Here is a 15,073-nt window from a genome sequence, read left to right as displayed (position 1 = left end):
ACACTTTTTTTTTTTCATGTTAAGTACTTTTAATGAGATATGAATCATTCTTTTTCAAACCAGCACCAACAGCAGGTGGCGACAGCGGTGGAAAGGGCAAAACAAGTCACTATGACGGAACTTAATGCCATCATTGGGGTAAGTGGAGTTTTTTTTCTTTCCTGCAGCATTAAAAAAAAAAAAAAAGATTGATCGTTTTTCCTGTTAAATGCGGGGAATGATATGAATATTTCCGTTAAGATGTTGTCAACATTAAAATCGTGAGTTTTTTTAATGTGTATAGTAAATGAGCAACTTGTTTTAAAGATGAAAAAAAGAGTATCAGATATGTATTGCTTCTTTTGTGCTTTGAAGAAAACAAGACAGGTGTTTAGGATGTGAATCCCTTGGATAGAAAAGATAGGAAAAGAAGTTACGTTGAGGATATGTAGATTAAAAGGAAAGACACCTGTTTTTTTTTTTATTTTTTATTATTATTAATATTATGTTTTTCATGATCTTCAATGCAAAAAGGTTTCCAGTGCATAATTTTACACTTCATTATGTCTTTTGAGAGGCATTTCAGAGAAAGAGATCAATTTTTTTTTCTTGTCATATTAGTATTTTTGTATATCATACAAAATTACTTTTGATTATAGGGTTTCATTGTCAAGAATTTTATATGCATTGTATCATGATCGTTGCTACGGTTTATGAAGTAAGACTGAGTTGATTCTAAAAGCACCTCCAGATTTTTTCTCTGAAGTATAATTAAAACTTAATTCAAGCAAAGTATTGGATTTTTTTTTTAAAAAAATATTATTTTAGTACTCATGTTCATGTACAAAAGTTGAGTCTTTGCTTTTAACATAGTAAGGCATTCAGTTAATTTGCTTTTGAGTACATGCTTCTTTGCTCTAAAGGATGATAGATATGACTGAGTGGTGAAAAAATCGATGTACTGAAAAAATAAGAGGAAACAAAAGAACTTTGATAGAACTCCCCCCTCCCATACATGAATATGTTTACCACAAACTTACATAGGCTAGGATCGAATCTACAAATCTTCGCATCAGACATGACTTCTACCACTTTGTGACTTCGTGTCTTTTATACAAGTCAATTAAAATTATAATATTGTCATATTTAATATGATATTAAGTATCAACTCCCTTTACTTGAACTGATTAATCTAGTAACGTACAGTAGTGTACTGTACTGTGTTCTTGTAAACGCATTTATAATACGTATACAGGATAGTGCAGAATGTTAGTTTACTCCCCAAAAATGACATGTAATATGATATAATTTCACTTCGTGCTAATTGGTATATTTGAACGATAACGTTGGTCACATTATCTTGTGATTTTGGCAAGAGTGCACTTCTTATTCTTTGAGGCTTAGGTTTGTTGTAATTTGGTGAGTTTATGTTCAAGTAAGTATTGCGCTCTGTTACGTGTTGGAAACTACAATAACACATATGTACACAACAGTAGAGCGTGTAAAAATACCTTAGTTGTGGTGGAACTAACAAAGTGCAGCAAGGTTTTCATATAAGGTCTCCTAACAAATCAATTTTGCGCCTCCATCAACACAACAGCTATAGAAACTGAACAAAGTATTTGAAACAACAGGAAGTATTGCAGGTGCACCGTGGTCTGGACGGCCAAGAAGTGTTTGTACGGAAGAAAACAGACAGTTAGTCGCCCAAGCATTTATAAAGAGTAATGGAAAATGGTGGACAGTTTGAACAATACGACTGAAAATCTAGTAATTTGTTTATGGATAAACTAAATTTTGCGTTACCCTGTATATATACGCTTTGTGTTAAAGAAAAATATTAGGGGTTGCGTGCACATTGTCGATTGTAAATTAGGACAAGCATTAACTCGAGTGGAATTTATGAAACTGTTTGCCATCAACGAATCTTTTTTGCTAGTAAATAAGTAGTGGAGAGTATAATGATGATTATCAGTACTATATATATAAAAAATATACATTATAATATTTTCCTTTAAGAAATAAGTTGCACAAGACTTCGGTTAAAGTTTCTGCGACAAATGGGTTCAAGCAACACTTAAGAGGTAGCATTTCATTTTCTCTTCCTTCGAAAGGTCAATAAGCCTATGAATAGCAGTTCAAACGGCTCATTGTTTTTCTTTCCATTTTCTCCTCTGACAAGATGGTACACAATGATTTTTGTTTTTTTGACTCATTCATATAGCGCTTGCTGCTTAGCGACAATCACTGAGATAGAAACTTATTACATAGTAAATATTTAATCTCCTCTTATTCTTATCTGAAACATCACATGCCTAGGTACTTATCTTAATACCACTAATTGTGCTGTTATTTCGAGATAAACCCTCCCAAAGACACTCTTAAGGAAGTACACACTTATGTTTTAGTACTGTGAGTTATACTTTCTTTCTAGCTAGTAAACAAAGTAATCGTTGTAATATAATGCAAATACTGTTATCGATTCACCGGTGCCACTGAAAACATAAGTTACAATGTGTGTTCTTGGTACTTGAACTGCTTTTATAGTTATTGTTTGAGCGTAAAAGTACATTAGTTCTTATCTTATATGCGGCCATGAGTGTCGAAACAATGGTTGCAGCTTAATTAGCGAAGGTGTGCTAGGAAAATGAGAACTATAGCTCACTTGTTCCCTTTCTTGAGTACTTTTTGTTTCAGTAGTACAGAGTTAATCGTGACCCCACTCTCTTCATGTTTCGAGATTAATTCAAAAGCAAATAATATAGTTGTGATGTGCAGAAGTACCACTTCACTATATATTAAATTATATAAATGCACAGTAGTAAACATTTTCCAAGTATTTATAGGTTCAGCCTATGACAGAGAGGAAGTTTCTCTACAACAAACTCTACATCTCAAACACCGATAATTTTTCACATTAATCTATTAACGGTAAGGAAAATAGTGGAATTTTATATTATTTCACTATTTTGAAATGAAAACTAGGTTCGAGGGACAATATTGTCTCCAAGTAACTGTCTTTTCTTTTCGTGTCAAGATTTTTCTGAAAAAAAACGGAACGTGAGTGATACTACAGAGTCAATAGTGATCTCTATTAATTTATGAAGTATGAAGAAATCATTAGAGTAATTTTCTGCTTTCTGAAAGAACATTAAAAAAAAAAAATAATGAAGAACTCTGTTTAAAAAAAGTAAGACAAGATTGACATAAGTTCCCAAAGATTTTCCCTTTTCCTTAAAACTTTCTGAACGCATGTGGTTCATTTACTTCGTGAGCGATACTTTTGTATCGTGATTATTTCGCATGTCTAGTACAGTAACCTATGAATAGCTTCTTTCTAAGTGAAAACTTGTGTGATCGGTTTTTAGCTATTGATATGTGAAGAAGAATAAAAGATTAAAGGTTAGCGAACTGGTAGAAGTGTACATGATGTTTTTTAATTTATTTTAAGGTTACTTGGTGCTTTTAAAAAAGATATATCATATTCAACTTTTTATTTGTAGAATACATAGAGTATAGTTGGGAACTAGTATTTAAAATATATTTAATAGTATAAAGTGGTTTGAGCCTTATCTTATACCGTTAATAACATATATGAGAAAAAAGCTATTCCAAATTGAATTTATTGTGTTTATTTCGGTCAGGAAAAGTAAACAAATATCAAATGATATAATAGAGACCTTTTCATAAACTAAACATGCGTCAATTAAAATAGATTCATTTATCATTACTGACAAGATAATCAAAAAAGATTTAAAATCCGTGCAGTCCTGATTATAGAGGAAATTTTTGAAAACAGTATTCAGGAAATCCTAGAAATCTGTCCTGGAAATCCTAGAAAACCTGGAAATGTCCTTGAATTGATTTTGTCCTGGAAACATCCTGGAAATGTTCTTGAAAATGCATTTCTGTCCTTGAAATTTACAGAAAAACTGAATGTCAGGTTTTTCATAATTATAATGAAGATTTTAATCGATTGCTATTTTTGTTTGCTATTCCTGTTTTTGTACTGAATAATAATTTGTCATGATCCTACATGTGTGGCTGGTTGGTGGGCTTTCTTCTCCCGACAGAGTGATTGGCTGGGAGAACTTTTCTCTCCTTCTTTCATCCACTAGTCTGTCAACCCATTCTTGGATGCTGTCTTCAGTAGCACTATCCTCTAGAAACTATGCTTTGTACCAGTATCAATCCTTCATAGCTAATCAGTCCATTTTCGTAACAGTACGTACTCTTCAGTAAAATTTCATATAAGATTATGTCTTAGATGGGGACTCACACAATTCCATAGTCTGTTGAAAAACTTGTAACATAATTCCATTTTCCCCTAATTATATCTGTCACACTGTCACGCAATGAATATGCCATGTACGAAAAATAGATTTTCGTTGTTTGTAAATTTGTTAAATGCACAATTAAAATGTCATGTAGAAAGAATGAAAATACATGTTCTGGATGTGGATGGATCGGGTGGCTATAGGGGAGTTGGAAGGCCACCAAAAAATGCATCACATTACGCTCCGCTTTGTTTGTTTAGTTATTGTGTATTAATACTGTACTTGCATTAATATTCACTGCATAAGCTACTGTACTTTTCATTTCACTGTTGTGAGTTTTGAACCTACAGTTGCATTCCTGTTATACCTTCCTCTGCCGTAGTCCTGGGAAATCGGTGATTTGTCCTTGAAACATCCTGGAAATGTCCTGGAATTTTTTTGGGGGGAAAAAGAGTGGGAACCCTAAATATTTTACAAGCGCATGTACGTTATTTATTATTCATGTAGGATTGTGATATTTATGTTTTACTGTTGTGAAAAAATTATCTCGTTGGTCAAATAACATCTCTAAAAAGACTTGGAAATTCAGGGAAACTCAAGAAAATTTACTATATATCATGCGAAGATGGAAGAAAATGTACTTTGTGTTGAATTGTTCGTTATCTACTAAGAATTTTTTATTTTGATATTATATTCCGCACAAACTTCCGCAGAGTAACGTAATAGTGAAAATGCCTATATTATTCACTTGTGCAGAGAGTAAATCTAGTATTTATATATAGAGAGGGATATAAAATTTTATTTTCATTTAAATATTCTGAGCTCTTATAATTTATAGAAGTGGCACTACTTTAAAGAATTTTATTTAATGGCCATTAATTAATTTATTTAACATGGTAGAACGAAATCTTAGAAGTGAGTTAAAGTAAGAGTGACCATTTCATATCACTAGTGTATATGTATGTATACATTGATGAGTAATACAAAAATGTCAAGTAGTGATTAAAAAGGAACAGTGAACTTTATATCACTCATGTCTTTTGAATTCTGTGATGGTATTTTTATATTAGATCTTTTCGCATCAAGCAAGATCCGTCAGAATCTTACAATTATTATTATTTTGAATGGATTAGGTCAAAAAATTGTTTGAAACTTTGGATATATATGTATAACTCACTTCAAAACATAATGAAGTATCCCGCGGCTTTGTTCGGAAATATGTATAGCTTCAACAAGTTAATAATAGAAAGAACCACTGATTGAAACGTAAAGGAAATTGTTTTAGATCTGAGCTTAATTACTACAGTGAACACACAGTAAGGCAATTCAAATAAATCTGGATTGTTCAACAAAAATGGCAGCACTTTTTTCAGAGCGAAATATCTTCCAACATTGAATGACTTTAAATGATGTTACCATATCACTTGTCTTAACTTATCAGCTTTACCGCCCTTTTCCCACTTGAGAAATAAAAGGATAAAGTATTAAATTATCTGCATCATTTTCTAGTATGTACAGATTAATACTCAGTAAAATAGTCAATGATTATGATGTGGCTTCTGTTTGATCTGAGGTCACCATCTAAGCATGTGACGTCATAATGAATATAAAAACTTATTCTTTGAAAATTAGAACATATGAATAACGAACTATATTTCACTAGTGTTTTCTTAATACTAAATTAAATGATTGCGGAAAAAAAATAAAACAAGTATTGTTCTTTGATTTTCTTAAGAGTGGAAAAATATAAGAAAATGGAGTGAGATTGATCAGCTCTCTTACGGTAAAACCACGAAAAATGAAGAATAATTTATAGCAAGTTCTTCAGTACCCAATTCATTATATTCACCTTTCCCCAGATTCCCCTGACGATGGATCTTATTTAGTCCGAAATATTTTGGTGTAAACATATTCTCATAGGATTTGAAAGATGTGGTATGAATTCTTGTCTTGCACGTTCAACTACTGATGTAGTTGAATATTACTGAAGTTTTACTGAATGCTGTTTGTTATTCCATCTCTGTTATTAATACTAGATATTATTATTGTGAATCATTTTGAGTATGAGACGCCGGTACCCGATGAGCAAGATTTAATTTACTAAATCGGTTAATCTGATAAATCACTTTAAGTTCAGTATTCAGAGGGTATTTAACTGATTGACCTAACACTCTTTTCAATCTGTTGTATTGATATTTTTTCTTATTACGAGGCAATTATTGAAACTGCACTTTCAGCAAAATTAAGAAATATTCCTTCTTCTTTCTTATTCGTGGAAATGTGGATGTCATCTTTTTATTATAAGTTAAAGTATGAATGAATAAATAATTAAGATCCCGTGAATATATGCTCTTCCTGTTTAGTGAAGTATAGATACAAACTGTCACGGAATACGATTTATTGGGAGATCTACGCAGTTCACAAGACTCGAAGTTCACTTATTTTTAAAAATATTTTTTCATCTGGGGAATCAGTACTATTATGTTACGTTTTACTCTGCTTGGAGCGTTTGTGTCATACAGTTATTTTGGTTTTGGTGAATGACTGTCATTTCCTTTAGCTTCTCCAACATGTTTAAAGGATTATAACTTACACTTTTTCTCGTTAATTTTTTATTTGATGTGATATATCTCAATTGTCTGTAATAGAAGAAAGTTTTAGTTGAAGCAAACAGTTCTGAGTTTGATAGGTTTCAAAACCAATGTTTTATTTCAGGTCGTGAGAGTTTTACCGTATGTTGTCATATTATTTCTGCATTGAATTGTGACGGTAAAATATGACTGGTAGAACGTCAATGAATCATGCAAATTTGACTTAATTTTCAAATTAAACTAATGCTTCTTAAGATACAGATAAAGAAAATGAAACCATAGTAACTGGTCACTGTTCTACTGGGAGACTGAAAGCCTATTGTAAATTCAGCTAAGTGGTTCAATGTGCGAGAAACCCTGGTTGGTTCGCACGATTTTCTACGCCGCTTTCTATGCTAGGCTCACAAGAGGCTATTAGCAGTTTTTACCGTGGTGCGAACTTTGTCAATATTTGACTTGGAGCCGCATTAAAACAGAGAGGAGGAGGAGTTCGTCTTCTGTTTGTTGATCAAATAACAAGAGAGTGGAAGTTTTCGCTTTGTTTGTTCGTTGAGGGAAAAGAAGAGAGTCGGCGTCATAAAACATGTGTCAGTGCCAAACAAGAAAGCTAGACGCGAGGGATTGGGTGAAGTGAATTGTTTGTTTCGATTTGTCGCTTCCAGCATTCTTTATTCTTTTCATTGTGGTGCGTCATTTCCCGTTGCCAAGATCTTAGGTCACGCCAGAAACAAATGAAGCGTTCAGAGCTCTGTTGACAGCTACTGGTAATGGCTGGCTGGCTTGCCCTTTCCTCCTGTAAACTCCAAATACCAAGGTTGCTAACTCATATTGTTCAAAACTGTATTTCCAGATATCAGAACCTTTCCTCAAAAAACGGTCAACCAATGTCCTTTTTTCTTCTGCCAGTTATTACAGTAATTGTACTTTTAGTCATCAATAATTTTTATCTGTCAGGGGGCTAAGGTAATTTCATAAAAATTGGAGATTTTGTGGTTAGTGCATAATACGCTAACAAAGAAACTTTTGTTTCCGGACTTTTAGCCCAGTAATCAGTGGATACCACTGCTATTGTCACATGAGTTAAAAACTGCCTTAGCAATTACTGAAAATTAGTACGCAGATCACGTTTTAGATTTCATGGTTATTATCACTTGCTTGCCACATTACATACTAGTACAGAAAATTTAATATCTTACACAGCATCAATACGTGCATGAATAACATAATCCATAATTCCTTGATTTTAGTGTTTTCCATTATTCCCAGTAATTCTATTGATTTTCGAATGGAAACGAAAGAAGTATTTAGAATTTAGAAACCCATGCTATTTAAAAAAATGATTTGCATTACCTATTATGGAGAAGAAAATGATAAACAAGAACTTTCCTGTCAGTTGAATTGAATAGTTCAACGTTTAGTTCTGAATAATTATCAGCAGTCTCGTTTGAGATTATAATTAATAACTTGTAATGTATATTTCTTTCTTGAATACTCTGATAAGATAGAGAGAAGTTTTACCGGTTTCTTTCTCACCTGTTCGCTTTTCAAAATATTGTTTTAAAAAATCAAGTAAAATTGCAGTTTTATCCTACTTAGTTTTACAGTTAGTACATACAGTAACCGATCATACGTTACCTATTAAAAGTGATAAAATTCACAGTATCATCGAGATGGTATTTAGAATTGAGGTTTTTGTCACATTAACTTACGATGACAAAATTGAAGACGCCTTTTAATATATGTGACATCTCTGTACTATAACTATGTAGTATTGTTTATAAGGAACTTACAAAATGAATGGATGACTATTTAACTAAAACTTCTCTCTTGTCATTTTGTTAGCGTTTAACGCCATTTTAAAATACGTAGTTAATTAAAGCTCAATTACGTTAATTAACGTTTGTGGTATTCTAAAACAATTTTTTAATATTTTTCTTGTTTTCTGCTGAATTATTATGATTACTTGCTTCCATTGAATCGTTGAGATAAGGTTGAGGACCACGCTAGTGCATGGTGTCAAGTGTAGCTCAAGACTATTTTGCGTGCTGCTCATCTTCCCTTCCCCCTTCCACACACACACACATTCAGTTACTTATTCTTTCCCCCTAGTTATTTTGTGGCTGTAGGAGTACGTGAGGAAAATCTCGCGTGATGCTGGCATCCCTGGCTCATCTTTCCCTTCGTTCGTCCCCTTCCCTTCGTCAGAAGCTCGTTCCTCGACACGCTTCAGTGGCGCCACTCCACTTCCACCAGAGCGAATATCGTTAGTCTTTTGTCAACTGCAGCATGGTAGAATGATGGGGGGAAGATATGGAGCTGCCACCAGCTGAGAAGAGTTCTCTGGCATCATGTGAGGTATCTCCATATACATTACCCTGGTTCCCTTTTGAAATTATTCAGACATACCAACTTATTTAAATGCATTTCTTTCTTTTTTAAAAAAGTGGACTTCATACTTTCAGATCCAACTTGAAAAGTGTTGACATTAATATGTAGTAACTTTCACATGACTATGTGGATATGGAAGAAATTAAAGTTTCTTTCTTTCACTGTTACTTGTGGGACTTACATTGAAACTCTTGGCGCTATCTAATCTTACAAAATATGGCACAAATTCAGATCATCATAATTTGTGATAGTCTGAAGTTCTTCATGACAGAAAATAAAATCAACGAATTTTCGTCAAAGATATCAAGAAAGCTTTATATTCTAAAATAGTTTTCAATAAAAAATGTGTAAGAAACAGCTTGAAAGTTATTCAGTAGCCCATATGTATATATGCTGCATTTTTAGTAGAACCTGACATTCAGTTACTATACAGTGCCAGAATATGCTTTTATGGACGTACTTGTATAACTACGTTATCTACTAAGGGACTCTTTGTATTTAAAGACAAATAAGAAATTGTGTAATAGTTAGCAATAAAGTTTACTCATCACTGTATACATTTCTATCATTTTTTTCCTATTTCATGTCGAACTGCGACACATTTTCGAAGGAAATATTAGATAGGGGCGGCTCTAGAATGTAATCACAAAGTCATGTGCCTTCCCAGCTATTAAATATTGAAAAAAAAAAGCAATAATGGACATCTGTATACGGATGAGTAAAGTTATAATACAAATTTTAGTTACTGCACATGGAGTCTGTATCTCTGATTTGATGTCCATGAGAGATATAGCAACGTAACGCCATTCATAATGTTTGATGTTACCTTCTGTTCACGTGTTCTGGCTTAGCTCTTCCTTGCATACGCTACTGTCACAGAAAAACCCTTTAAACACCAGATCTTACGAACAATGTAATCACATATTTTCATGACTGAAACTTTTTTGCTGCCTTTTTGCTGGAGACAGGAGAGAAGGAAGTAGGGGAAGCCTCAGTCTAACCCCTGTCGCTCGCTACATGGAAGGAGGAATTTCGTTCTGGTTCTCGCGAGAGAAAGAATGAGTCATATCTTTTCAAAGGCGATAGAGCTACGCAGTACGTTTTCAGTAGAAGATTGTGTTTGCTTTACGAAGCTTCTATGTAAATAATAATAATAATAATAATAATAATAATAATAATAATAATAATAATAATAATAATAATAATAATAATGGACTTTAAAATTTTGAAATTTAAGAACGTATGTTTATGTACAAAACTGTTTTTTCTTTCAAGCATTTAAGATCTAATTAATGTGGTTTAATCTGAAATGTTACTGTGAAAGCATGCACATGAAACCACAGACAAAAATTTAGATAATACACTTCTGAAAAAATCAGAGTTTATAAACAAATTGACTACATAAGCATGAATTTATATATACAGTATGGCGTTAAATTCGTTGTACAAAAGCAGAGGAATGATTCCTTAAAAAAAAAAAAAGTTTCAATAAACATAGGGCAAAAACCCCATCGTTTACGTGTTATAGGCTGCCGAAAACATGAAAAAATGAATTCTAAAGGTCCATAGCTCCAAAACTATGGGAACTACTGTAGTCGGGTCAAGACTTCACTTAGGAACTAGTATGTGCTCTATCCAAAAATACATGTTTTAGAATCCTAAGCTACTCTCGCAACAATTTTTATGGAGGTAGCTGGAGAGTAGTGTATATCATAGGCCCATAGTCAAACTCCCTCTATAAAAATTGTTGTGGAAGCACCTCAGGATTCTGAAACACGCATTTTTGAATAGGACACATACTAGTTCCTAAGTGAAGTCTTGACCCGACTACGGTAGGTCCCATAGTTTTGGAGCTATGAACCTTTAAAATTCATTCTTTCATGTTTTTGGTAGCCTATAACACGTAAACGATGGGGTTTTCGCCCTATGGAACTATTGGAACTTTTTTGTTTGTTGTACTCTCAGGAATCTCCGCTTTTGTACAACGAATTTAGCGCCATACTATATATATATAAAATTAGCAAATGCGTCTTCGGCGTGGAATCCCAGGCAGGGATGTAATGGGCCATATACGGGAGTATGCGGCGTATACTCACCTAATATTTTTATGGTCAGGCGTATAGTCACCTTAAATTTAGGAAAGAATGATCATATGCGGTGGTGGGTATACATATTTTTTTTTTAAACGGTCAAGCGTATACCTACCAAACGTTCTATCATGACATGCGTGGTTCAATTCCCGGTAGGAGCACGTGTGATTCAGATTGTACGTTAAACAATGTGCCTACGTCGTGATGCTAAAAATGAATGGTCGAATGAATTACTCATTTGTTTCAAAAACGATCGAAATCGAATGCTTACTTGCATTTCGATGCATCATGTAAGTATTATATTATCATTGTCCCTATTTCACAAGTTAATAAATGTTGTGCGAGAAATGAAACTAGTTACATTTCACCATTACTTTCGAGTAGGCCTACGTAGGTTTATACTCTTCGAGTGTTAATGGGTATGCAACCGAATGATTTTCAAACAGTCAATTAAGAAATTTGAAATGAAGAAATTGGTTGAACAGTGTTGGCAAAATCAATTGTTTACCACTTCTTGAATAACTTGATTTCTTTGTGCTCAGTAAAGTATTTAAGTTCGATAATTATATATATATGAGACATATTCTGGATATATGTTATTTTTTCTGTAATTGTGCCTCCATCTGATTTTAAAGAATGTTTTCAAAGTAAAAAATCATTAGAGACCTCAAAGAGGGGGGCAGATGGGGAGAATTGCGGAGAAGGGAGGGGAAAGCAGGTTTCGTTACCATTGCTGATGTGATTTTCCTCTTATAGAACTCTGGAGTCGCCACTGAGAAGAGGTAATATATTAATTCTAGATAATATTGAATTAATATATTCGCTTTCACAATATAAAGCTCAGAAAAAAAAGGAGACGTAATAAAAATAGATGTTGATACCTCATTGGTTCAAGAAACATAGTAAGCCCGAAGGACCGAGCTGCTTTGTCCGAACACACAAAAAATAAAGTTCTTTGTATATTCGAGAACAATACAACAACTGATCTTTTCTAACACTTAATTTTTACTATATGTGGGATCATATGAAGACTTTTCAACATTCCAGAAGCCATTAATGATAATTTTTATTATAGATGAAATTATACGAAGAATTTTAGAGTTCCCTGACACTTTGCTGAATTATGTGAATTTTTATCTTAGTTTTATATGGCTTTACATATTGGATAGAATTCATAGAAGATTGGCGAAAATGAGATTTACGAAACTGATATTGACTTGATTTACAATTGACCTCCGAAAGGTCTTAAATTTATTGCGATCTGTTAGTGCTGAATAATGGTAGTAATTTATTTAATATCAAAATAATCAGTAGTACTTGGTCCTGGATCTATCCAACGTGTGAGGTAATAGAACAAAGGATTGCCGACAAATACTATTGTATTCGTAATAATGAAGTACCAGCGGGGCGCCCGGAGACAATGGGTAGAGAGTATAGTTGTATAGAAATACACTATTGTTTAAATGACATATGATGACAGGTAATGGCTGTAGTACTATTGTATGTATAGTACTGACACAAAAGAGAATAATAAAAGAGAAACCTTGGAAACTTGTTGAACAATGCTAACTTGTTATAAAGAATAATAAAAGAAAAATCTTGGGAAAATCATTGAACAAGGGTATAAAGAAATAATAGAACTATACAATTCTTTGCAGATGTATGTAAAGAGAAACCTCGCAGCTGTATGCGTTAAAGAATATTAATTTAGGTGCTGAACAATAGCGGATTGTTATAAAAAGAGTTTTTAACCCGGCGGCGGCGGAAACGCGGACGCGGCGCGGGAAGGCGCGGGGGCGCGAACGGAAAATACCCGCGTGCGCGGGCGCGAGCGCGTGACGTCATTTGAAATTTTTATTTAAATATTGGTTTTAAAAAATAGGCATGTATAGTTTTGTTAGCGATGGAGAACCGTCAGTTTGTAGAAGACGTTGATGTGAAGCATAAGTTAGACGCTGAGAGTGAATATCCAGATTCTCCAGATTGTACATTTGATGAAAATGAATTAGAAAGATATGAAAACGATAATATAAAAGTTTATGCAAGTGATAGTGATGCGGGAATAGATAATGAAGTGTATGAATTTTCGCAAGATAATTCATATTTTGAGGCAAAATCAAATGACGAAGTGGTATCAAATGTGGATACGCCGCCATGTTCACCTGATTTATCAGAATTAAGTTGGAATTGTGAATGTGGTGTTAACTATGTGGATGTGAACTGTGTAAGAGACTGCATTGCGAAATGGAAACCAAATGATTATTTAATATGCTATGCATGTTATTGGCATGATACATGTGAATGGTCTCATGAATGTTTTTATTGTAATGATGACGTTTTAGACATTCGTGTTTGGTCTGTGTTAGTGAATCCTCGTGTACAGGAGGAATTATTTGACATTTATGCAGAAACACATACAGTTATTACAACATTGACAAGAGATTATTTTAATATTACATTTGGTGAACTATCAGTGGATGTGAATGTGCGAAAAGAACTTTTAAGTATTTTCCTTGAAAAAGACAGATCGAACGAGTATAGTGAAGTGTGTTAAGAAAACGTACTGTACATAATGTATTTCGAAAATAATTTTTGTGTATCATGTAGTGAAGAACATATTAGTGAAGTTTGTGTTTTAAAAACTATAAGTGCATACTTACGTTTTAATAATAATATTTCTTGTGAACAATGCTTGCTGCATCTTGAACATCAATGTTTATTTCACGATGATATTGGAACTTTTGCTGTAGGATATTTATCCAACGACATAACTGTTATTGATTTATATGAAGTGTTTGAAGAACACCATAGTGAAATTTCAAGTATAAACTTTATACGCAAAACGCGTGATTGTTTAAAGAACACTGAATTTGTTGGACAAATTATACCATTTTTCTTAGAACGTAAACATAAAATTTCACCATGTGTTAATGAATACATTATTGACATACAAGGTTTTAAGATTTCAAATCATGAATTTATTATACGTGAATTTTGTTTAACTGCGTGTGATGATACAGTAAATTTGCATTGTTTAATAAAATCACCAGTAGAATACAATATACTTCCATTAGGTTGTCAAAAACAAATTGAATGGTTAACATTAAACTTACATGGATTAACTTGGAATGATAAATGCGGTTATACTGTATCACACATACGTAACCTTATATATCAACTTTGTAAACAAGATGCAACCTTTTATTGTAAAGGTGCAGAAAAAACACTTTGGATTAAAAATATTTTTGCACTAGCTAATGTTATTGATTTGGAAAGTAAACAGTGTCCACCATTAAACACAATGCATGCAAATGTATTTAATGATTATTGTGCTTTTCATGAACAAAATATTAAACTTGAGAAAAAATCAGGATGTGCATTTCGTAATGCACAACAGTTATGTTATTGGTGGAAGTTTCAACGTACTATAACATTAACTAATGCATTTGCAAAGTTGTAAAAAGGATATGATATGTTCTTGTGAATAAAAATACAAGATTTTCAATTGTAAATAAAAAATTTTTATTAAACTAATCTACTTGTTTTTTCTTTTTCATTATATTGGTTACATGATTGAATACAATTTTATCATTTTGTTTAAGATTATTTTTTTTGAACAAATTTAAACATTCGTTAAAGCTTTTCTTTCGTACAATATGATGCAAAAAGTACAACACAAATTGTCCACACAAGATTGAATTATCATCTTGATATGCGGAACTATTTGTAAAATATATTTTACAATTTT

The 15,073-nt window shown here is 32.9% G+C and overlaps 1 protein-coding gene and 1 long non-coding RNA gene across 7 annotated transcripts in view; one reads left to right on the top strand and one right to left on the bottom strand.

The window, feature by feature from the left end:
- LOC145666637 (transducin-like enhancer protein 4) overlaps positions 1–15,073 on the top strand; it is a 355,168-nt gene that overhangs the window by 184,706 nt on the left and 155,389 nt on the right. For all 5 annotated transcript variants that reach the window (XM_081734087.1, XM_081734089.1, XM_081734086.1 and 2 more), the window contains exon 6: positions 64–138. In XM_081734087.1, coding sequence (XP_081590213.1) covers positions 64–138 — 75 coding nt within the window. The remainder of the gene's footprint in view (positions 1–63; positions 139–15,073) is intronic.
- LOC145666638 (uncharacterized) overlaps positions 1–15,073 on the bottom strand; it is a 52,291-nt gene that overhangs the window by 12,646 nt on the left and 24,572 nt on the right. The gene's annotated exons all lie outside the window — the stretch shown is intronic.

The sequence above is a fragment of the Thermobia domestica genome, chromosome 12 (assembly GCF_964235325.1).
Source record: "Thermobia domestica chromosome 12, izTheDome1.hap1.1, whole genome shotgun sequence".
NCBI classification, from domain to species: Eukaryota; Metazoa; Arthropoda; class Insecta; order Zygentoma; family Lepismatidae; genus Thermobia; species Thermobia domestica.
Note: the sequence above shows the minus strand (reverse complement) of the source record. Positions and strands in the feature narration are given on the sequence as shown.